The 26546-nt window shown below is 39.5% G+C and overlaps 1 protein-coding gene across 4 annotated transcripts in view; it reads left to right on the top strand.

Moving 5' to 3' along the window:
* ptprua (protein tyrosine phosphatase receptor type Ua) overlaps positions 1–26546 on the top strand; it is a 194143-nt gene that overhangs the window by 47688 nt on the left and 119909 nt on the right. For all 4 annotated transcript variants that reach the window (XM_067508765.1, XM_067508749.1, XM_067508739.1 and 1 more), the window contains exon 2: positions 7488–7616. In XM_067508765.1, coding sequence (XP_067364866.1) covers positions 7488–7616 — 129 coding nt within the window. The remainder of the gene's footprint in view (positions 1–7487; positions 7617–26546) is intronic.

Raw genomic sequence — 26546 nt, 5'->3', positions numbered from 1 at the left:
CGCTTCAGGTAAAGCTGTAGTTACTAAAGATATCCATCAGCTGTCACCAATGTCAGTTACAAATATTAAGTATGTTTAAAAATAATATTGAGAAACATAAGAATGACTGTTAGCAACTGGATCTTAAGACATAGCTTGCTGCGGGCTTGTGTGTAGCTGTCAATCATCTCTGCCTGTGCAGTGCATGCGGAGGTTTACGCAGTATTGGCTAAAGCATTTGAGAACTTTTATGAGTATGAATACGGGTACACATGATCAGCATAGGATTTGATACCCTATACTGGTATTTACATTGGGACATCCCTATAAGAAATGCTTAATGGGTGATTGCATTAAGTTCCTGATGCTTATGGAACAGAGGTCACCCAAAAGAATAAACATCCTAATGTTCTATAGGATGTGCAGACTGCACCATTTACACCGTTCCTCTGGTTCCACGCTATTCTGCTGATCAACAGTTTGTGGCGTAAATGTGCCTAAAAAGGCAGCTATGTGCCAACAAAGGAAGGAAGAAGAAGAATGATCTACTTTTGAATTAAAAAACTGGCTTTACAAACTTTTTTATGAGAAAAGTAAGCCACTCCACAGCTTTGTTAAACCTGGAGGATATACAAAATGTGTTGTGTTGAAAAGAGAGAATGTAAAGAGGTTTTTTTGTGTTCAAGAAACCTCTGCAGGGTGAATTTAATGTGGTTAATATAAGGTTTTTGTGCATATGTTTATACATCGTGTTGTTTCGTTCAGTTCTACAGAATTTAGGGTAAAGATGGTGTCACTACAGCAGAGTGAAATTTACTTTTTTTTAAAATGAGGGTCAAGATGTTATGTTTCAATAATTTTTCTATTTATCTTGCTCCCACTTTCATGCTGCTTCTCTTCTTCATTGGCTTCTGAAAATGCTGTGGCTGTTATTAATGATATAAGAAGGAGTGGTATTTGGATGATTCTTCTGCTGGCTTAGTATTGATGAGCTGTACAGCTTCATGTTTCTCTAGTCCCCATTCTTTCCTCCTCTTCCCCCTCCTCCATAAGTAAACTTGTCAGCTCTGATGCATGGCCTGCACACGCTCAAATGCAAATCGTGCAGCAGCAAAGCTTTATCTCAAACTAAACAAGAAAAGCAGGGAAAATCCTAGATCCTCAGCTCCAACAGAGCTGCTGTATCTGTGAGGCTCTGATTAAAAACATACTAGCAGAGCGCTGCTATTGGTTCGACAATTTTTGGTTGTTTGTATGAGAAATTTGCTTTAATGTAATGAGAAATTAGCTTTAACAGATAACAGCACAGGGTGAAATTTCTGGTCAGGTTTTACCCAGTTATATCAGATCAATGGCTTTCAGCTTGTCCCACCAGGAGTGCGGAGTGTGTTCCACACGTTTATTTGGCGTGGGTTTTTACGCCGAATGCCCTTCCTGCCACAACCCTCGATTCTATCCAAGCTAGGGACGGCACCAAGATGGTCCTTGGTGGCTGGGTGGGGCCAAGCCTGGTAGGGTGGGATTTGAACCCGCAGTCTTCTGCATCCAAATCCAATGCTCTACAATTCATCAACCCGGGCTCCCTTACCCAGTTATGTCACATTTTTTAAAAAGTAAGGAAGAATTTGGGCAAAAATGGTATTCTGAGTGTGAAAGAGAAATCTGCAATAGAAATACAGTATAAAAAAGTCTTCCTGGACAGAAGTGAAGACGAAATGAAGTCTTTTTAGTTAAAACAAAAAAGTGTAACGATCAGCCTGATCAAGAAAGAGGAAGTCTAAGGGTATCCTTTTAATTGAGGTTTCAGTACCATTTACAATCCATCTTCTTTAAATGAGCAGTGAAAGGAAATCTTTCAGACTGGCAGCCATCCACACTGGCTGGGATTTATCGTCGTGACAATCAGTCCCTGCTGTGTAATGTTATCCTTGTAAAGCAACCAATGTATGTGTATACTATGAAAATGCAATTATATCAGTGGTTTAAGAGTAATTGTAAATAAGTGTCCTGTTAAATCTGTATGCAGATGATTAAAGCTGTCTGAGAACTGCAGTGGAACAGTATGATCGATAGAAAGCCATCCTCATCCCAGACTGCTTCGATTACCTCTTAATGTTTTATACTGTACGCCTTTTTTTCATTGAATCTATTTGTTATACATGCTCAGCTCTTATCTGCATTTTGTTGTCTTTACCCATGCTCTTCTTCGGCTTTAAACTTTTTCTGTTTTTTGTCTCACCCCTATAATTTATATTTCTCTCTCCATGATAAATGTTATGCAAAAGGCTTGTTTTCCTCCCTCTCTATCACATTGTATTTATGATGTACCTGCTGTGTAGGCTATTAGTCAGGGAGTTGCCGTTTACTGTAGAAGCAAGCCAGGTTGGACAGTGGTACTTGGTGTCCATCACAAATAGTTAAAGCTGGTCTAAACCATGTCCCATTAATTTCTCTCCAGGGCCTCTTCTGGCTGCCTCACAGCTACTTTGTGTTGTAGAGTTATGCTCTTCCTTCTACCTCCTGACTTTGCTCCTACACAAACATTGTTAACAGTATTCAATTTGCCTTCTATGGACGTTAAGGTACAATCGTAAACCACTGACTGGTTACAAAATGCAGGTTTGGTGACAAATTAAAGAAAAAAATGTTTTGGGTGACAACTTGCTGTCTTGTTTTGCAAGTTTCTGGAGCTCTCCGGGACGAATGGAAAACTATTTGCCCAAAAGATATTCTCTCATTTGGTGTTTTGATGATGGTGTTGAAGAGCGCTTCACCTTCATAGATGTTTAGTTGGGTTGGGAAGGCCATAACATATGGTATAATGTGGATTGCAGGGCTTAGTTGTACCATGCATCTGTATTCGTCATGTTTCTCCACTCATCTATTTAGAGTTTTCCTTTAGTTTGCATCCCTTAAATGCTTTGTTCAGGCAAAAGCAATCGTTATTTACAGTAGATACTGTAGTTTTAGTTTTTTTCTAGTAGAGGTCTTGCTGCTGCAGCTCAATTGGTAAGGCATTGGTAATCCATGGACCACAGGGTTAGTCATTTGATCCCTGGTCCTGGCTACTTGTCGAAGTGTCCTTGGACAAGACACTGAACCCCAAGTTGCTCCCGGCAATATCGTGTGTGTGTGTGTGTGTGTGTGTGTGTGTGTGTGTGAGTGGGGGTGGGTGAATGGGAATCAACATTGTAATGCGCTTTGGATAAAGCACATAAGTGGCCATTTACCATTTAGGTCTTGATCGGTCAAATTGTTTGAACTAAACAAACACTGGGCCCGTGGAAACCCTGCAAAAATTGAACCGACCAGACTCGACTGAAGGGTAATTATACCTAAGCTAAAATGCGGTCAACCTGAACAGACCTGAACTGTGAGGGACAACATAGCAACTACAGTATTAATTATATTACCATTCTTTGTGCCAACATTAAAACATTTTTAGCCAACTAGGTGACCTGTGTTCACTGACCTTCCAATTCACTGTGTAGCAGACATTTTGTAGACAATCAAAACAAAACTAAACAAGTTCTACTTCTTTCTTTCTCAATTTGAAACACACATTCCAATCCACTCAGGTATTGGACAAGGCATTGGAAATTGAGACCCAAGTCAGTGAAAGTAGATCTGACCCAATTAGATTAAGTAGAATATGTGTTCCTCAGAACAAAGTGGTCTTTGGGTTTTCAGACCCTCAGTTTAATGGAGGTCAATTTTGTTTATGGTGCTTCATTCACTGAAAAACAACTTTTAAAGCATTGCTTTTTTTTTTTTTTAATTAGTGGTATTTTCAACAGTCCCCATACAGACAATAAACCCAACAATGACCTGGCTCTACTCACATTTAGTGTTCATCCCTGTACAACCTCAAATAATTTGTCTGTTCCTCTTTTGTTATTGATTAAAACAAACCAGCCATACACACCATTCCACTGAGTGTCAGGTTTATTTCCTTCCAAAACTTGTGGCCAACAAACATAAAAATTGCCTTTGCTTGTGATGAAAATGAGACGTTTGTGTGGAGGTCGCGCTCTTGTGTAATTGACTCTTGTTAAAGTGATTAAGAGCATTTTGTGCAACATTTTACAACCCCAATTCCAAAAAAGTTTGGAAGATCTGTAAAACATAAATAAAAACAGAATGCAGTGATTTTCAAATCTCATCAACACATATTTTATTCACAATAGAACATATCAGATGTTGAAAATGAGAAATTTTAAGATTTCATTTTTAATTTGATGGCAGATGATGGATGTCATCCACCTTGTCTTCTTGTCATGTTTACTGTATGTGTGTAATTTATGTTGCCTCATTTGCATACACACTGTGCCAAATAGAATAGAAAAACATGTAACAGTTGAAAATGGGCCTAACAATATTCACTAATTGATGTTCAAGTAACATTTGCTTTGAGTCTTTTAAAAGAAGGCCTTTACCATTTTGTATTATGCAGAATATGTTTTTTGACTGAGATCCATAAAGTCAGAAAGTACAATAAGATGAATATGAAACACCCACCATATGTTTTTCTGAAAGTCAGAGAAATAATTATTGTTGGGTTTTCCCCTTAGACGACTCATGGGGAAGCCTCTGAAAATGTGTTTAGACCATCTCTGAAATCTGCAATAATGAGATTCTTTTCTGCCTCTTGAGTAAAGCGTGTTATCCTATTGAGTAAAGCCCCACACCCCCACCACAAACAGAGGTTTCTCTGATCACCAGTCTGAAAAAAATAATAACAAGAAAAACATTGCTTGCTTATGTGATATCTGATGAAACACTTGCAACTGATTTAAAATTGGAGCAATAGAGTGACATGAGTATGAGCCTCTGGCATTAGATATAATATATAACAATGATTTAAACCCAACAGTAGCAAGGTACAAGTCGGGTGGAATCTGTCTGCAGAACAAGTTTTACTAAGTATTTTTTCTTTGCCAGGCAGAAGAAAGTACGTGTTGACATAAGAATACAAACTAAATGCAGATACCACATTCGAGGCATGGTATCTTTCGACAAGCTCAGGTCTTGTTTGGCAAATTACCTCTTCTACCTTTCAAAGACGAGGGCACCTCATTCTTGTGCATTTCTTTATTTTTCTCTCTTTGTTCTCCTCTTGAGAAACTTGTCAGCTGTGACAGCAGCTCAGTGAAGTTATCTCGGGCCCCGCGGTCCACGTCTCTGAGGTGTTATTGCAGCTCTGCGTGGTGGCACACTCCCCGAGGATTGTGCCGAACGGCATCGCGCTATCGCCTCTGATAAGCAATTAGCATTCTAAAAATCTGCTTTCTCTCACATTCAAGTTATTGTTATGTGAAAATTTTGGTCCCATGTTGTTCTCGTTCCCTGGTGCTGTGATGAGCACAAATATGTTTTTTCCTGCAGTCCTTACAGTTTTAGCTTGTGTGCCAGTGCAGATTCATTATATTCTTTATTCATTTTTAAGTAAACATCAAAACAGCAAACATCTCATCTTACCACACACACACTCTCTCTCACACACACACTCTTTCTCTTCTCGTGCACAAGATCTAGGAAATGCATACACATCAGTAAAAGTTCAGCAGCATGCACGTGGCTTTTCTAATTACATGGGCTTGCCCTCCTGCTGCCAGAGAAGCTCATTTGGGCACTGAGAGGAACACTTGCGCTAAAAGCAAAGGAGGCTGGGAAGGATGAGCCTTAATGAGGGGAAATCAGTGGAACGTGTCTGATGGTGACATTTCTTCCTGGAGCTGGAGGGCTCTCGATGAAAGACAGGCCTTCACCGCAGGCCCTGCTCCACCACTCAGCCCTCTCATCCTCAGACAACCGGGCACAGCACAGCACAACAAGCAGCCCTCACACAGGAGGCAATTAAAACTCTGATCTGCTTACACGCCCGGAAACGCTCGCTTGGCTAGCGGCGGAGGGGAAGAGGGTTGGAACAATGGGGAGGTTCACTAGTAAAGGGGTGGGGATATTTGTTCGTCAGCAGGATTAGCAAAAGCATTAGTCGTAGTTTATTAGAACATGCAATAGTTCTTCAGTGTGAACAGTTCTACATTAATAAGAAAAACCGACCTTCTGATCTTCTAAACAAAACACAAAAAGCAACACTGGGGGATACTGTAAAATGGAAGCTGGCACAGAGTTAGTGTAGCTCTGCAGCCAAGTGTTAATACGATATTTTTGTGACTGGAATCCTGGGACCAATGTGAGCTCTGGGCATTTGGAGGTAGTTAGAAGTCCTGTTTTCCAAGCCAGAGCCAAACTGAGCAATGGCCAGTTTAGCAGATTTGTGATAGGCCTGTGTTACGCTGTATGTCCTATAAACGAGCAGCTCCCCTGCATCCTGCACTATTATTCCTCAGCCACCCCCTGGCAGCACATCCCATACTGTTCTAAGGCTGGTTTGACCTGTATAAGTCATAGTTCTTTGTGGAAACTCATTTGGGTCTGTGGAAGCCCTGGTCCAGTTTTATTTTATTTTCCTGCTATTCCAACTTGGGTATTTACTTCTGTGGCTGTTGCCATTGATTTTATGGAATGCAATGTTGTTGTGCTAATAGTAGGCTTTGAGAAGTTGCAACATGGTAAAATTGCTTCCAATCCGACTGATGGGGGAAACTCAGGCTCACACTACAATGTCCCTTTAATTGGAGATAAAGCCAAAAGTGATGACTTCTGTGTAAGGTGGTAGAAACAGCAGCTCAAAAAGAGATCTGGGAAAGTGTGATGGGTAGTTTTTACAATTTTCTGACATGTTATATAACAAACAATTGATAGACCAACCAAAAAAATATAGAAATGAAGGAAATAATACCTGGATACCCATCTGTATCAATGGGAAATTTGTTCTATGGATGAAGCCTATCGAGCCTACACAGTAGCTCACACCTACACATGAGCACCAATTTGTCCTAATTTTAAAAAGTGCACCTTTTTTTTTCTGACCAATTAAACAAAAACACCATTTTCCCCAAAATGTACAACTGAGCCGGTGGCTTTAAAAGCCTGCGGTTTGTGCTATAATGGCAGCATAGCGAATATAACCATTAGAGGCCAGACAAGGCTGGGTCACCTTCACAGGCTGAGAGAGCCAGGCTGTTGTTGTCCTCCCATCAGCTGAAGAAGTCCCTTTACTGCTCCGACACCGCTGCCCATTATTTCTGGCTATCTGGGTGACCTGTGGCTGCTGTGTCATTTTCACACCACAGGGCTAATTGCACCAAATGGCCGTTGATTTGGAGGGAATAGTTAAGATAGCCAGTCCACGCTGACCGCCTGGTGTCAACCATTAGGTATAATTTAGTTTATAACTGCAGAGATTCTCCAGAAGCTGATGTATTAACTCATTAACAGTGGGCCTGTGGTGATGCAAATGAACAATTGTTTCTCTAATAGGACTATGAAGACTTCTTTTACCAGTTTTCCCATATTGTGTAGCAAACACACTTTACTTAAGCTACAAGTCTTGTATGTCTGTGTTGCTTTTTATGACACATTTTGCACTTTTCTCTCTGTAGCGGGCTGTACCTTTGACGAGGACTCAGACCCTGGCTTGTGTGAGTACCGACAGGGCCAAGAGGATGACTTTGACTGGCAGCTGATCAGGACCTACAACTGGCTACACCCGACCCCAGATCTTCTACGAGGTAGGTTTCAATATGTGTTAAAAGTAAGACCTCTAATGAGCCAGTCGGCACTACCTTTGGTGGCTGTAGTCTTTCCACCATTGACCATAAAGACTAATACAATGAACGGAGATGCTTTTGCAGTGAAGCATCTCACTCCAGACTAGTTGTGAACTGTGATAACATTTAGCAGCTTGTATGTTCATCAGGTGTTTTAAACTGGTAATCTGAATAAGTATCTCACAGTTTTTTGCAGCCAACATTTACTGTAGCGCTGTAATTTCTAAGTGAGCTGTGGGGCAGAGGAAAGCAACACAGCAAAGTTACACATGTATTAGACGAAAAAGACCAGTAAAAATCAGACATCACCAAAAGCTGTTCTTTAAAGCAAGGCAATTTAATGTGATTTACATTGGACATAAAAGTTATACACTGCAAAAATAAAAGAAACACAAAATAATATAGAATGGCACAAATAGCATTTAAAAATATACCACCTGGTAAGTCTGGATATGGTTCTACAGTAACAAACAAATAGAAGCTGAGTGTCTCTCCTCAGCTGGGCTCAATATCCTCTCCCCCTGAAAGCAGTTCCTGTGTCCCGCTCTCCGACGCAGACTGCAGAAGAAACTGCACTGCAAAAGGCACAACTGAAGCCTCACATCCTCTGATCTAACAGAACCTGTGTTAAAGTCATCCAAATTGGATACATTAGGAGCTAGTTGTTTTCAATGATAAAACCGTAAAACTCAGTGCTGTTTGTACTTAAAGGTAAAAACTAAACTGGACACCATCAGTATTCTCGAAAGCTCCCAAAAACATGATTCTTTAGCTGTTGTCATTTCAGGGCCAAGCAAAAATAGTTTGAGACAATATATTTCACTCCGTAACACCACTGCACAACTTTAAGAGATCTGAGAGTTACTTTAGCTACAGAAAATCCAGCAATAGGATACAAATATTCCGGTACTACTCAGTGCTGATTACCTTAATCGGGTGTGTTAAATCAACCACAAAGAAATAAAGGACAGATAATCTCGGGATCATCTCACATGGACATTTACATTCTCGCATACACTAACTCTGGATAAAGTCCAGAGAATTTCAGGATTCCAGTGCATGTATGAAAGAGGCTTACCCATAAAATTAAATTAAACCGATTAAACCAGGGTGTCCAGTATTTGGATCGGGCACTCTGTATGATCTGCATGATCATCTTGGAAGCTGGACTGTTGAGTTGTGTTGAATTCTAGTAACAGTGGTTTTTGCTCTTTATTTTGTCACATCTGTATCATTGAAGCTATGTGCTAAGTACAGAAACACCTCTGTATGACAGTTCAACAGTAGTTTCAGACCAATATGAATGTTATTACCTTCATGAAGTATGGATTTACTGTAGGACTGTTAGATTAGACTTACTTAGATTTATGTGTCCCAAATAAAACTGGCAGATGATTGCAACATGCACATTTAACATCATAGACAACGAGTTGAGTTTAGTTAGGCATGATCACGAGCTGAGCTGATATTACAGGTATTTTTGAGAGTTTTCTGTGTTTAACTGTGATAAAGTTTTTATTTTGTAACATTTTTCTTTTGCTTTTTGTACACTAGCACATATAGTAAGTGTAGCGACATTTGTAAAAAGCCAGATTAACAAATATATTTGAGTGGCCTGCCTAAAAATATAGTATTTGTGGGAAACACTGGATCAGATCATAACCTAATATTAAAGGAACCTGACTGGTCTTCGAGCCCAGAAAAATTTGATCATGTCACCCCTCACAGAAACAAGTTCAAGGTGTGACTGGCCATACACTTACAATTTCTAACTAGGACAATGAGCTTTATATCCAGACTGTCAAGTGTAGCAGCTGGTAACACTTTAAACATGGTGATACGACACCTTGTGCATTTTTACCTGTGTCTCAAAAACATGCCAGTTTTGCCATATGAATACACAAATGCTGTATGAGCTTTATGACTTGTGAATCATAATTTAAGTATTATCTGCTAATGCAGCAGGACTGGTTGCCAAGGGAACAGCCTTAAAAGTGTACAGTAACCAAGAACATTTTATTTTATTTTCAAAGGAAAAAGCATACTTGCTAATAAGCCAGTATGGTGGCCAGAAAGTCAACCCACGGTCTTTGGTCTCCTGTCAGGCTCCTGGAGCAGGTAGTTGGTAATATTTGTACAAACAAACATAAACCAGATGAGCACCAAGTGTCTGGAGATATTGACCTAGTCTAGAAAAAGAGTTATAAAAATGCTGCTTTGCTACAAAAACACAGTACAGACACAATAACCCACCAGTCGACTATAATGCAGGCTTGCCGCAGCTTTTATGTGCTTTTCTGTGTTGCAGACACTTCATTATAAGAGCTCTGTGAATGTTCCGGACAAAATAATGTCACATTTAATGAAAATAAATTTACTGCAGACTGACTGGGACTGTTGTGCAGCTTTCTGTCAATTACCAGAGGGGAACTATTCAAGTCCGAACCTTAAGTCTAAAATCTTTTTTGCAGAAATCCAGGCAGGATAATTGTATGCTTTTTGAATGAGGAGAGTCCAAAGAAAAGAGCTGCTTTATTACCACTACCAGTGCTGTGACATGTGCTTTCAAAAGTTAGATGTTTCAGAAAAAGGCACAGTTTTGGGTTCTCCTCCCCCATCACAGTGTATCTTAGATGCATCTGAAGAGATGCAACTTTGATCGGATTTTACCTCCGAACTCACTTGTGATTTACAACCTAACATACTTTATTATCCCCAGGGGGAAGCCACACACAAATGCTTACAGCAGATATTATCACATTAGACGGACCAACAAACATTCCATATATTAAAAATTCAATGTTGGACATGTTGGAAAAAAAGAATTGTAGAAAAAATGTATAAAGAATGGAACCAGAAAAACCTGTTTTTCTTGGTGTGTGGTTTACCTTTCACTTCACTTTACATGACTGTAGAATATTTTCTAGAATGCCTCACCTTTCTAACCATGTAAAAAACTAATCTCAATAGGATCATATAAACTGCAAATACAGTATGATGGGGAAAAAGACAGGACAACAAAATGTTACTTTTTGCTGTAATATTTTTTTATTCCTAATTATGCCTGGTGATAGGGACAGGCTACTTTGTTTTATTTTATTATTTGCCCATGTTTCTCCTGTCCACAGAGCCCAAAATTACTTATTTTAGGCTCACAGTTATGAAAGTAGTACTAAATAAATCTGTGGGCATTTGTTTGGGCAGAATTAAAACAAAAATTGCCCAGGGCTTAAAAGTTAAGTCCTTTCCACATAGGAACTCTGGACAGGGTCTAGAGAATCAGGTCCAGCCATTGCCTGGAGTTGTTGTTATATATATGTAACACACCAGGAAATGAATCAGAAGTGTTTGCTACTTTCAGAAAGGAGGTTGTGCCTGGCCAGAGAATGCAGAAGGTACAACATGATGGAGAACATGCGATGCTGGAAACAGAGGGGTTTTTTTACGTTATGCTGGAGCCTCCCAGGACAGAGTCTGTGTAACATTTCAGCTGTTTGCAGTGTCACACGCAGCTCCTGCTGGTAAAGTCTAGAGAAGTTCAGTGTTCCAGCGCATGTGTGAAAACGGGTTTAGTTACAAGTCATAAGTGAAGGTACTTTTATTATCTACTACTATTTACTTGAGTGGGGGCCTGGTGGCTCAGTGGTAGTACATTGGTTTAGGATGCAGAAGGCCATGGATTCGAATTCCTACGTGTGGCCCCGCCCAACCACCAAGGGCGACCTTGGTGCCGGTCCAAGCCCGGATAAAGAGGGTTGCGGCAGGAAGGGTATCCGGTGTTGCCAAATCAGTCCTGAAGGGGCTTGACGAAAGCTGTTGATCTTTGACTTGACACTAATGATGTGGCTGATCGCTGTTTATTAACAATGGATCAAATGTAATGTATTGGAGAAAATGTCTTCTGTAGTTAAGAACACACAAATCTGTATTTTCCTTTAGATCTATAGCAGCAAGGAGCCTGTATTAAAGTAGCTTATTGTTTTAGTTTACAACTAGCTGGTGAACTTTTAGCAGTCAAGGAGCCAGATATTTCCCATAAGCAGTTGGTGGAGAGTTTCCCAGGGCTGAAATGAGAGCAAATATTGGACATACTTTTGCTGCATGGAGCAAAACACTGTTCCAAATGAATACTAATGTTGTTCCGTGTCTGATAATATATCAGTGTTGTTTTCACATGCTGTGCCTCTTTCCTCGATTGTCCAAAATTCAAATAGTGTTTTGAGATTGTCACCTCTACTCTCTCATGTAACCCTGGCTGAGGTTTTTTGTTTCTGTACAAATGGAATTTTTTTTTACTGAATTTCTAACAGCTGATCCCAGTAGTGAACACAGTAGAGCATTTACAGTAATAACTAAAGAGCCAGACTTATTGTCATGGAAATACTTCATCTGACATATTGCTATTCTCCCATGTAATCACAGTTGTCTCTCACTCGTGTGTCTTCAAGAAATGTGTGAACATGCTTTATTTCCACTCTGGCTGAATGTTAATGGGTGTTGAAATGGACTTACAGCCTATGTCTACGTGCTCACCAGGTTTCCTCGGTTGATTTATGCCAAACAATCTTATTACCTTGGACCCTGTTCCATCATCAACCTACTGACAGCTTGTTTTCCCACATCCAGTCCCTAGCTGCTTTTCTATTTAAGTTTGTCATGGATCTACACAGGTGGCCGACTTCCAATCTGTGCTGACATTTTCCATATATGTTTATTTTAGGATGGCCGCTTTGTCTATGAAAATGCTGGGCTATAGCACACACCTGAGAGGCAAACCGTGATTGTACATGCTGGTTATATGACTCTGTTGAGCTGTGGTGATTCATGGCAGGAGCCAATGTCCGACAGGTTTTCATAATTCATTCGCAGATATCAAGCGCTTGTTCCGCAGTTCCAGGCACAGCTCCCTTGAGGCAGGCTCGGTATGTTAACGAACTCCCTGGGATTGGCGGAGCTAGCATGGGTCAGTGCTGATTACACTTCCCGGTGTTCCTCAGGGACCAGCAGTGCCACAAAAACGTGCTTTTCATCTTCTTTTTATCCATTAGAGAAGGTTGATATCAGGCGGGATGAGCACATGCTCGGATGACTTGGATGTTTCTGTCAGACGATGCTGGATAGGAGATAAAGATTCAATGTACAGCTGTGTGAGATCCCATCATCAGAGGAGCATGCTGCAAACCCATTTATATGGTTCTTACATAACATGCAGGCTGTGGGAGAGCTTGGTTGACATTAACTCCAGTGTTCTTCTGTCCTAAAAAAATGTAGATTGAAAAAATCCCTTTTTATGTGTCCTAATATCGTGTTCTAAATATTAACCCTCACCTTTGTTTAGTCTATAACACTGAGAGAGAATTAGTTGAATTAATCCTTTAATTAGCACAAAAAAGTCAGCCTAGGGGGGAGGTGGGTGTGGGGGGATAAATAACACTATATGTTGCTCAGTCAGTTTTGTTACTTTGTTATAACCCAGACTAGGACTTTTTCCTGCGACCAAGACATTTGTGTTGCTAAATCTAACAGTTGTAGTTCCACAATTAGCATTGAAACCACGACAGTGAAGGTCCTGCAAATGATAGCAGATGATAACCACCTACTGTGTGTACTGGCAGGTAGAGAGGTACTAACAAGTACTAACCCATACAACTGTTTTGTAAAATATTCACATCTCTTGAGATTTGCACATTATACCATTTACTATACTATTATCCATTTTAAAAAGAAAACTGAAAAATGCAGTTTGTAATTTTTCACAAACACATCATAAGCCATAATGATAAAGTGAACCAATATTTTTTAATGTATATAGAAATTTCATTTTAAAAGAATCCAGGCCTCTAAATCGTTTTTTTGAAGCCACTTTGACAGAAGTTACAGGTCTGATTCTTCTTAGGTAAGTCTCTATAAGCTTCTCAAACCTGGATTTGGGCAGTTTATCCCTTTCATCCCGACTGATTCTCTTAAACTCAGTGAATGAAAGTGTTTGTGAACTGGCATCTTTCATCTCAGGTGTCTCCACAGATGTTCTGTAGGGTTTAAGTCAAGGCTGTGACATTTCTCACATGGGATAAACCAGACGAAACCAGTACTTTTGTAAATGAGACAATGATGATTTTAAGAAAATCACAAAAATTACTAAAATATGTTTTCACTTTTTCATTATCATGTATTGTTATTCTGTGGTGTAAAATGTTAATTATTTTTCTTTTCAAATTATTTTACAATGCAGTAAATTTTGCAAAAGGAGTATAAATGCACCATCATTGTTCGAACTGCTGTTTTTGTGCTTGTCATGCCGAGGCAATTAGGTCCCCAGAGCAAACAGGCAATTGACTATCCAAATGTCCTGACCTCCAAACGTCCCAGTACGTGGAAAATAAATAACATAAACAATTTGTGATAAAAGGCAGGGACAGACTGGGACTAAAGTAGAAGTGTGGAACACTTAGTGGGAGAAGGAATAGTGGGAGAAGGGCAGTCTGAGTGTGTGTTTGGCATGAGACTAAGAGAGAACAGCAGGAGGGGAATGGCCAGGTGATTGTAAGATAGCAGGTATCTGACGAGGAGGCAAAAGCATGGGATCAGAGGGGACTAAACTGTGAGGTTTCAACATATCCACTATTTCCATTGACACCACTATAGAAACAGGCAGTATTACAATGCAATAACAGCTAATAAACAGCAGCTATACCTGCTGATTGCTCAGGTACATCATATCACATGGTTTGTGAAATTTAACAGCACCTAACACATTATGCAAACAACTGCTGTTCTTTGGCACAGCTCCTTCTCCATTTTCATATATGTGAAACCCAAGGAAGCGCAATTGATTTGCTATCAAATTAAAAGTAAACACGTTGTCTTTCTTACAGTCAGAGTATAACTTTGCCTTCTCGAGTGTGCAACCAGCTTTATCTGTTGTGTTTTCATGCATCAATAAAAAAGGAATGTGAACCTGCTTGTTTATCCTGCAGCTCAGGAAGAATATGCAAGGTCAGAATTTTCCAAGAGGATATTGCAAGTAGGATTTTTTTTCAGGTTTTTTTTTTTTTTTTTTTTTTTTATTCAAAATTTTCTAAGGGCTTTTAATTCTTTCAGAGATGCTAAGCAGACTGCAATTGAGACAACAACTTAGTTTATTAGGGAGCAGCAGCTCAATAGTATTGATTTGCGCCCACCAGCCAGTGGAATACCAATGACATGAAACATTGCAGCTAAAAAGGAACATGTTATGCCCTTCAGCTTTGCAGTTTTTTATGTTTTGTTTTTCATGATAGTGTTTCTTCCGAATCTCTCAGCCTGCTTGTCAGCATTATAATGCTGGATGTGAGATTCAAAGGTTGAGCTACTGTATGTAGGAAAACAAAAATACTGGAATTGCCAGACAGTGTTTCTACGTTTCTTCGTGTAAGCTTTAATCAAACACGTTTTTGCTGGACAAAACAAAGCACATTCAGAAGCCCTTGAAGGATATTTCATTGGAGTTAAATTAAATTGAATCCACAGAGGACATCTAAAAAAATTGACTAAATATAAGTCAATATCCCTGTTGGCTTCTTTTAAGACCTGCAACATTTAGAAAAGTTGGTCTAGATCAGAGGTTTTCTCGAGGTCAACAGGGAGCGGAGGCAGACGTGTGAGGTGTTCTAAAAACAACAAGACGGCAGTTATAGTAGTTTGTCCTGCTGATGTGACCTGTTCACCAACATGATCAACAGCTGCAGCAGCACAAGTGGCTTTGACACAAGCTTATGGAGAAAATGAAGGTGTCTGATTGCAGCAATTTGAGCCAGACATCTTCTTGTTGGAGTCATAACCCAAGAAACTGAAACTATACACGTGAACCAAATATCAAATTCTTTGGGACAGACAGTATTCTTTCTGAAACTATCATTATCCTCAGTGCCCACTGGAATTAAGTATCCATATATACCATATCCTGATAAAAAATACACTTTGATACTTCGTATTGATCGATACTTCGTACTTTGATAGATTCGTATTGATGTCTGTCTGATATGTGCCTAAAATGTACAAACTGTTAAAAAGCAAATTATTAATGATTAAGTATGTATAATCATAGAATGTATCCTACAATGGCTAAAAATTAGAAGTTACAGTAACTTACTGTAATACTCACTAACCTCTACTACTACTACTCTCCTTTCGGCTTTATCCCGTGGGTTCGGGGTCGCCACAGCGGATCATTGTCCGCATGTTGATTTGGCACAGTTTTTACGCCGGATGCCCTTCCTGACACAACCCTCCCCAATTTCTACCGGGCTTGGACCAGCACTGCATCGCTGGGGAAGGGGGAATGGGCTGTTAGGGGTTCAGGGTCTTGCCCAGGGACACTTCGACATATAGCCAGAGCCGGGGATCGAACCACTCACTCTGTGGTCCGTAAGCAACTGCCTTTACCAACTGAGCTATAGCCGCCCCTGTAATACTCACTAACCTCTAAACTTCCCAAATGTACAATAGAAGGTTTCATTTGCCAACACAACCTGTTTTTTTAATGATATGAGTAAAGTAAGTAGTTATCGGTTAATTTAATTACAGTCTAATCAAGCTCACACAAAGTAAAAAGCAAGTCTGTCATTCATACCAGTATTTTCAATAACTGTGTTGGTCATTTTCAGCTTAAGAACATTTAGCCACTCCTGTAAACCGAAGTAAAAAAAAAAAAAAAAGATGCCTCCCCTCTCCACATTTCACAAGAGAGGCCAATCTAGAAAATGATGGTAATTATCTCTGCACTTGAAGAATCTTTTTAAGAGCAGTCCAATAATTGAGTGTTTTGGTGTGACTAATTTAAGTATTTTTTGTAGAAATCACAACAGTTGTGCGGATATCAACTTTCAAGACAAATATAAATTTTGCAGTTTTTTTCCACGTGAAGTTGCTCAAAAATGTAGATGGGAATGTATATTGTTTATTTGGAAAGGATCAACCATTTAAGATGATGATGTCTGCTTTTAGATTTCTTCAAAAACTCACCTCTGCCATTTCAAACAGAGAATGCAAATATCATGTGGCTCATACAAAAGAAGTCATGATTAATGGCAGCTTTGGTTCTGCATAAATCACCTTTGAGTTATGAATCCTATTGAAGCGTTGGTCCAAAATGCACAAAACTTGGAAACATGGAAGCAAATCTATAAGCAGACTTCTGACGCTCTTCTCCCTTCAAACCTGCCTACTGGGGTTTGAGCATGATGCTCATTTGCTGAGCACAACTTCAAACCATTTATAGCGTCTTGCCTCCACCCCCTGCCCTCCCGTCTGTCCCCGCTCTCCCCTGTTTTTTCCTGAACACTGCTGGCTTTGATGATCCAAGGCCCAGAGTAGAAAAACTAACTGGAGGAGGCAGAATAACTCTTTGCATTTAAATGGCACATTAGCAGAGAGCAGTTTCTCTTGATCCTATGACTTATTTGAATTTGTCTACATTGGAGTGTCTGTTGTAGTGGAGGTACAGTGGGACTGCTGAGGAGCCTATTCAGAAATATTAGCACCTTGGATCTTGTATCTACTGTATAGTAACAAGTCAGTTAACATCGGTGAGTTTGTCCCCACCAAAAAGACAAAAAAAAAAGCTAAGGACAGAGGATGCTGTATGTTGTGCAAATTATTATAGCGATTTAATGTGATTTGGGTTTGTTAAGAACTTTCATGGTAGTTTTTTGTTGGTTTGGTGCTTTTAGCTCAATGCCGGCATTCTACCAAATAGTTTAGTAGAGTTTAGTGGGAATTCTTTGCACTTTCTTTAATAAGGCAAATATGTTGCTATTTCTATGAAAAACACAATAACGTGGTTTTGCATAATTTGGCATAGTTTGGCTTTAGAACATAAATAGCAGCAGAATGGAAACTGTTGCTGACAAGTCAGAGTAATGCTAGGCCACAACATTAATACCACCTAGTAGTTTTAATGTATGGGTGGTTGGTAAACGTAATGTTGGAAATATTTAATGCTGTAATGCTGGTTGCAACACACAACCTTGCTGTATATGGAGCTTTGTGCAGACCGGTCAGAGTGTCTATGCTGACCTGAGTCCACCATAACATTAGAATTGCCAAATGGTAATAATGTTCTAGATGATCAGTGTATTCTCAAAGAGAAAAGGTGATGTGTTGTGGGGACACTGGATGTGTCTGCACACAAGAAAAGACTCAGGTGCTCAGGATGCTTTTTTAAAACGAAGTTATCAAGAATTTTTCATGTGGAACGGTTACCTGCTCGTTGCCTTCGTATCATCTTGTGGTACATAGATAAAGGCCCAGGACAAACTGTGAAATTGCACTTTGCAGTAGAAGAAGACTGCTGATAACAAAGTCAACTTACGGTCCTGCTTTCTGTTCCCAAGCCTCAACCCTGAGTTCCACACATTGCGTCACCTGGTACACCGGACGTAAATGAAGTTTATTCTTTCTGAATCACCAGAAAAAGTATGATGCAACATGAGTTACGTTAACAGCAGGTGAGGATTGGTTTATTATGCAACTTGATGAGATGTGATGATGCAAGGTTCATCTGATTTCCTATTGTCTGCTGTGCTGCTGACCACTGAAATCAGTTCAGTCAATAGGCAAGATTTGTTAGTGGCACACATAATTATACAAGTGCATTCTTAGGCGTCCTTTGAGAATGCACTCTTCACTGATACTGAACTTGCTTCTTTTGATTCTAGTTTGGGTAATAAATGTACATAAATCCCATTAAACTCCCCATTGACTTCCCTATATCACAAAACTTCTCTCCTTCTACCTGAAAATGGCCCCCAGATGTCATCTTGTTGCTCAGACTATGAAGATTGTAATCTTGGTCAACCTGCTTTTCCATAGCTCCTCCAGATGACATCATCTGAACTCCCAATGATAAAACTCTTCCGGGTGATGTCAACTGGAAGAGTTTTTCAGCTAGAAGCAGAGGAATATTTTAGTATAGGATGTCAGAACCATAGTTGAAAATTTGCTAAAGTGACCCATTAGGGTAGAATAAAGTGGGAAAAGAGAACATATTCCTCTGTGAGCTCTGACAAGGGAATAATTATCAGTTAAAGCTTTCTCACCATGTGTCCCATCTTCTCTAAAGAAATACTGTACACCCAATAAGAAGCAACACACTGGAATGCCAGGACAGCAGAGGTTCATTATAAATTCTAAACAGATGCACTCTATTTGTAGACTCATCACGGTTGTGTCTGTACTTTGACAACTCCTAACAGTGCAGTCTTTTTTTTCATACAGTATCAGATTGCATTCTCACAAGCATAGGTTGGCTTTTTAAATTAAGTTTGCCATTTTGTCCTCACACCCAGAAGGGATTGGTCTGTCTCAGCAGTGGGTATGGTAGTAATGAGGTCGTCCCTCTGCAATTAACATGACTTTCATGACAGGTCTTTAAGTGGAGGCCAGTGTGAAGCTGGCCATATAAAAAAGGTTGTGATGGCAAATTAAAGCTTGTTAATGTGTCAATCTGTACATTTGGAAAGATTAGAGGTCGGTAAGTATTACAGTAAGTTACTGTAACTTCTTAATTTTAGGTTCTGGTTAGCATCTATGATTATGCATAATCATAGATTGTTTTATATCAACGTTTAAACTTCATTTGTGTATTTTATTTACTGGATTAGCTGGATTAACCAACCCCAACAACCTCAGCAATAGATATAAAAATGCTAAATAAGTGCAATTTGACGTTTATTTACTTTATCCCTAACAATTCAAAATTGATTTTCCAGAAAAGACAATCGTCCATATTGTCATATAAATAAGTATGTCTGCTTGTAGTTTTCACATAAAATGGTTTGCCTCAGTTCCAGTAGCTTTATAACTCATATAGTCAGATCTTTTTAAAACATCTTCAATATTTATGACCTGTATCAGCAACCAATAACTGACTGATTATCTTTTTCCATTAAGTTGAAAAACACCAAAGTTCACCGTTGCCACCATATTTATTTTGTGTTTATGTATTCAAACACATCCAGCCAGACATGACTTTTGTTTCGTAAAAACCCGCTCCTTGTGTCCTTAAACAAACTCATTTTTACTACAGTTTTTGTGCCTGCAAAATGAGGCTTTGGAGTCGTACAGTAACAAGGGGGTCAAGCACAGCACCCTCACTAAGCTCTCTCCAGTTTAGGAGAGGTACTTAAAATGGATTTGCATTATTTATTAGCTTTGCCTGTACCCTTCTATGTTTGCTTGAGCGTTTAATACCTGCTATTAAACAGCATGTTGCACCCGAATTGACGCTTCCTACAATCAGGTCCCATTGCTCCAAAATGGCTTCAACTCTCTCTTACTACCTCTGATTATTATACGGCTGCTCACACCTCCCTGTTGGCTTCTTTCTTCGTCTGCTTCATCTCTCTCCTCACACATCAGATCACATGCTGTTACTTACAGTACACCCACACACATAACACTGCCTCCACCAACTATTAGTAGTTCCTGTCACTACTTTACAAATGTAAACAGCCAAGAAAGCCACACTAAAAGCTGACATTAAAAACAGCAGTAAAGGCTAAGAGTATCTGAAAACAGACAGTGTAGAGTACAGTAGTTGTATGTGAATAGAGCTCCAAACTTAACAGCTTTTGTTCCCTGTTGATCTAAATATAGGCGACTTGAACAGGAATCTAGGAGCAGGGGTTGAGTGTACTTCACAGAAATGTTTTCGCATTCTGTATCACTTCAGGTGTATTTCTGGTAACAAAGTTCTAAAATAAAGCATACAACAAAACTGCAAATGGATTTCTGTGTGGCACAAGTCAACCGTTTAGGGCGAGGACTGTGAATGAATAAATGTACTTTCATCTATCGTGAATTTTGTGGCTAATAGCTCATATTCTGATTAAGGTCAGACTCTGGTTAAGAATTAATAAAATTATTTAATTGGAACCCTAGGTTTAATACTTACAAAGCTTTTAATACTTACAAAGCTTATCCAAAATAGTAAACTGTTTTGGATATGAACTAATTGGGAAATGTTTTTTAGACATAAATATTGTGAACATGTATTTAGGCCTAGACAATATGGCCAATAAACAATATTACAATAATATTTCTGCTCTATTTTGATGAACTTTATAGCTATAAAATTGGCCGGTGCTATTTTTGTATGAAAAATTAGATTTTATATTTGCTCATAAAGAAATCCCTTCCATTTTTTCCCCATCCTTTTTGTTCCACTTTGGCTCTGATAAATGTAACTACTCTACTCATTTTTAGACAGGTTGTATTTAGAAATCTTTTTTTTTTTTTTTAAATAGGGCTGCCGGAAAAACATAGCTGAGGTCATATTAGTGTTTTTTTGAAATGTAATGCTCGTACTACACACTGTCCAAGGCTGACCTCTGTTTCTTGTTGTTATCAAACTACTACTCCTTCTCCTCCGTTCCCTCCTGCTTTTTTCCATACATCATTTCTGGTATCTGGTTCTCTTATCCTCTGTTTTTTTGTTGTTTTCATCCCCCTTTCATCTCATTTTCACATCCCTAAGGTGCTGGCAGGCTATCTTTAGGAAATATTTCAATATCCCCCCACTGCAAACGTCTCACTGTCAAAGTAATTGATATATTATATATTAGAGGTTCCAGAGTTAGGATGAGTCATTTGCATATAATGGGCTGATAACTGATGTAATAATGAAAGCCTAGAGCCGTGCACAGGAAGGATGAGGCTTGCAAGACTAATGACCATTTAAATAATGCACAATAAGTGATATTTTCCAGCCAGATCAAAATCTCTGGAGCTCTGTAGCGAGTCAAAGGAGAAAAGACAGGAAATCTACAGTTTGACTGAACTCTGGCATAAAGTCAAAATCCTTCAAAGAACCTTGCCAACTCCTTAACTCCACCAGCCAGCACCTGACGAGACCACTGGATGTCTCACCTGTGGTCCCAAATGACCAGACACAAACAGTGTAAAACCAAAGCTGGGAGGACTGCTTTTTATGCCCAAAGATCTCAGGAGAAAATGTCAGTGCGTGTGCTGTTAATGTCAAAACTGTGTCTGCTAATTAACCAGAAATACCTCTTTGACAAAGAAGCAACTTTCCTTAGCCTATCACTTGGTGAACAAGGCATCTCTAGCCTGCTGGATTTAACACAGCATGCCTTTAATTCACCCAGGTACTCACTGCTGCTTGTATCCAGCATCTCACAGGATTTCTCTTTTTCTGCCTCATGGTGAACACTCCCTAAATCCATGTGAAAAGCATCACCATCACCCTGCCCTGGTATGTGTGTTAGTGCTTTTCCATCCCTCTCTTCCGACGTTGAGATTTCTTTCCGTTTGTCTCCACAGAAAACACAATAAACTGTTGTTTTATCTTGCTCTTCTCTTCATTCAGAAAATTGCCTTGATCCTGCTGCCTTGCTGCACACAATAACCAACAAGGCCATCTCATGCCTTTGAAGCAGAGTCGAACACACCATATGAGTGTGAGCCCTCAACACATTAGCCTTTGTTCAAACCAAAAGCAGTTCTCTGGCAGAATCTTGCAAGGAGCTGTGTTTTTCAGGATTGTGAACTTCTGACCCCCCAAAACTGATAAATATATTTGTTTAGTTTGTTTTTCCACATTATACAGATTTAATAATCACTGATTTCAGTTCCCTCTAAAACAAAACGAATATTTTAATTAAGACACTTGAATATTTAAATATTACTTTTCAGTCCTTTTAGTTTGAGTGCCTGTCAAATTCTTTGGACCTGTTGCAAACATTGTAATTAAGTAAGTTCTTCATCTCATACTGTTTTTTTTTTTTTAAATAAATTGATCATTTTTAATTGAGTAATTTATCCAGATTGTGTTCATTCAATTAAAGGTACCAACATTTTAGCAAACTCCAGACAGTCTCTAAATGAAAAAGTGGGGTCCCCCTTGAGATGGTTCCAGGTAAAGGTAAATCAGACTACAGAATTTTAAGTAAGAACGTCACCTTCTTTTAGTATCGTGTAACAATAACAACACTTCTAGTCAAATCCGTACAATATAACATATGCAACATTCCTAACAAAGTAATCGGGATATTACATTTGCAGGTTTTCAGAGAAATTCAGTTATTATTGCTCGATTAATAATAGTAAATTATTTCATGATGAAGACTGAATTGCTGGGCAGAGCGCCTCAGAGCATCAGAGCGTGTAGCAGAGCAGTGAGCGAGAATCTAGGCAAAATGGATTGGCTTTATGCTGCTTATTGTAGCTTTGTTTGGTGTCAGAGCACACAGAGCATCACAGCATGCTGCATATGGGGCTATGTGACTGGAGATCTGACCCCTGTTCACCACAAGATTAAAACAGACAGGTGATATTAATGCTGTGGCTGATCGGCGTATATCCTCATGTGCATTATTGATTTTCTAGGTGACATTACACTGTGCTGCAGCGAAAGTTAAGTGAGGGTGTTCCATTACCTGAGGAGCCATCTTCAGCCACAAAATGTGGGAATGATTTATTGTGTTACATACTCAACACGTCAGGGGTTTAATTACTATGAAGCAGTTGATATTGAGTTAAGAAACTCTCTTCCCTCTCTTCTCCTGCCTTTTGTCTGAAGCAGCAAACAGAGACAACTGTAATTAGTTTATATTCTTTGTCTAATAACATCAGGGGCAGACGTGATAAAGTGTGTTATTTCATTCTGAAACTTAGTTTCAATCTAGTTTTTTAAAGTTCAGTGCCAAATATTTTGGAATCAGTCTGACATTAGTAGGCAGTTTGTGCTAATAGTGAATCTCTATAAATTTTTTCCCATTCAAACCACCCATATTCACATTACAAAAGGATTATATAAATAATCATAGAAGAGCAACATTGGCAAATACATATCCAGACCAACATATAGCTATTTTCCTAGTTTTGGACAGCTGTAACATTCCTCTCTACTCTCCTCTTTCCTGATGCACTGTGTGATGAATTCCTCTGTGTGTTACTATTTTCCTCTACTCTATTTCCTTTCAGCTCATGTGGTGTGTATCAGTTGCCTCTGTGGTTGCCTGACTCTCTTAATTCGCGTCTGCATCTGTGGCTTGTGGCTCTTTTTGGCTGAGGGTTGTTGTTGTTGCCCATGCGGTGGCTGTCTTTTCCCCTCGAAGTGGCAGATAAAATTCTGGTTAACACCGTGGGATGACACAGGAGGGTTATCGGACGCAGAGCAGGCAGCCTCAGCGCGGGTAATTGGCTTCTTCCTCTACTCTTTCTTCTTTGTCGTCTCTTTGCCTGCTGCCCACTTATGAGCGCTTGTCACTATTTCTCGTTTCTTTTCATTCTCACTCACACTTTCTCGCTCATCTCGACTACGCTGAAATTGAAAGTTTGTTGGATTTAAATTTGAAATGGCGCTGCTAAATATCTACACTTGGCGTTTGAGGAAGCTGATGTGACATGGGAAATGAGGGGTGGGATTGGAGGTTGGTGAAGATGTCAAAAGGAAAATATTTTCACTCTCAGCCACTTGCATCCATATGTGAAAGCTGTGTCTGGGGATAGAAAGACATCATTTGGCTTCTTTTTAAACCTGTTGAAGCACAGCTGAAGGGGTAGCTCTGCTCTGCCTGATTGGTGAGCTTTTATTTTCAGTGTGGGGGTTTAGTGTAAATACTCAAATAGTGGCCAGAAATTTAGTGCTCTGTGTCTCTCTTGTTTTTATTTTGATACTTTGGATATATCTGACCAATTTTAAGGCAGATGGTCCCCGCTGCAGTCATGTAATACCTACCTGACAATTGGTCAAAGTTTCTTTTCTCCAAGGGAAACAGTTGCATTCACCAATTATCTCCTGTCACTACAATTTTAAAGCTATTCAATCACTACACACAAGCTAACTACTGATATGAAGGTCCAACACGTCCTTTGTATATGCTGCACATCAAAAGACCTGTAGCACATCAAAGGACTATATCCCTGAGACCCTCCCTTATTGCACCTATGGGTAATTTGACAACATTCTGTATGAACTCAGTTGAGGTGAGCATGGATTCTCCTTCTTGGAGAGATATTTTCAAGCATGGAGAATTGCTTACTAGTTGAATGGTTTACAGTACATTGGAAATATTAATCCTCAAACTAATCAAGGCCAATTTGTAGTTTCTATGTTAGGGTGTCTGCAAGGGTCTGCACCATTATCTGTCCAAGTAAGTAAGTAGAATTTGTATGGACGTCCATTCAGGTTGTCCACTGCAGACATGTTGATTCTCCTTTGATTTCTTTTAAATTTTAAATTGGCCAAATGATTGATTAACAGACTGACAAGTCATCCACCCTACAAACCCATATCCATCATTAGTGGCCACCCTCTCATATGACAGACACAAGCATGTGTTGAAAAAGCAGCGTCATACCAGCAGGCATCTGTTGAAATTGCATCCCTTGGCAAATGCCATCTCTTTCAAAGCCACCAAAACAGTTGTGTGTTACACTACTAAATGCTCAAGAATGCTGAATTACACTAGTTTGGTTAAGATGGTTAAAATAAATAACTTTTCAGGTTTTAGAATTTTTAAGCTGCCACGTCCTCTGTGGAGGTTTCACATTAAAAGCCTTTGCACAGCTCAGAGGATAAATTCCTGCAATAAGTGTTGAGTTATATTAATGGTAACCTAGCAATGCTTGAGAACTTGAATTATTAGTCAATTAAAAAGGAATTTGGTTACAAAGAGAAAGAAAGAGGAGCAGATTTGTGCCCTTGGGTGTTGCAGTTGAATAGCCATTATTTAAGTCCAGCTCATTTACAGCTTGTACTGTGTATGTACCGAAACGTTTTTTTTGAAGTGATTCAAATCTATAAAATATATATAAAATCTTTTCTTTGCTGTTTTCATGGTGCTCTATAGATGGATTTATAAACCTTTTCTTATAAATACAGTGCTTGTATGCAGTCCTGTGACCTTGTGGCACTTACTTTCAATTTGTGTGTTTGCACTTGTTTGCCTGCCTGTCTTTGAATTACTTCACATTCCCCACAGTGTATGATAAAGTGAAAAAACGGAGAGACTGCTGACCAGTCGGAGCGCTGCTGAGAGGTGCACCCATAGATACTGTATGGTTTCTATACTGTGCTTCAACAGTGATGGGGATTGTCTTCACTTTCCACTGGTGCATCTTTATGCTGAGACGATCTGACATCCTCTCCTAGAGCAGCCGTTGGAGAAAGAGAGAAAGAATGCGAGGGAATCTACACTTGGCAGGCCTAATCCAGACTCCAGGATGTGCTGTTCCAGGCTTCTATCTTTAACCGGAGGCTGCAACTCCCACAGAAAAGAATGCAAGACTTTGATTGGGCTGCCCACACTGGAGCAATGTTTTGGTTAGAGCTGGAGGCTTAGTTGTATTATAGTTGCTGCTGTGCACTTTTTACTTCAGGCCAGAGTGAAACAACGAATAGAAAGCTGACCTTGAGAATTGCCCTTGGCTTAGGCAAGCATAGACTTATGTTTTCCCATATGCTCTTCTCCATGAGGAGAATGAAAACCTCAAAGATATGTTGCAAAAAGAAATCCCTCAAAATCTTGTTGTAGATGTGGTCAAGTTAAGTCTCTAAAATTACTCACAAAACCAATAAAGTTTGTGATTTCACTTCTTAACAAAAGCTTAGATAAATCAGAGCCAGGCAATTTATTTTGTCCAGTTTAAATTGGTTGTGGAACAATCTCTCCTGATTAGACAGTGCTCGGGTCGGATGGAGGCGTTTTCAGTTTGTTCTTCAGTATTCTCCAGAGTGGGATTTCCAAATCCCCAAGCAGAAAGGGTGAACACTTCAACGATGTCGTGGAGAGATAAGAAGAGTTTATTGCCCAAAACAGGTGGATAATTAATTGGACAAGAGACGATTGTGTAATCCCATTTTCAATGGTCCGTAACCACCTTCGT

This window comes from Channa argus, chromosome 1 (assembly GCF_033026475.1).
Source record: "Channa argus isolate prfri chromosome 1, Channa argus male v1.0, whole genome shotgun sequence".
NCBI classification, from domain to species: domain Eukaryota; kingdom Metazoa; phylum Chordata; class Actinopteri; order Anabantiformes; family Channidae; genus Channa; species Channa argus.
The sequence above is the reverse complement of the archived record's forward strand: the minus strand, read 5'-3'. Positions and strand labels throughout refer to the sequence as shown.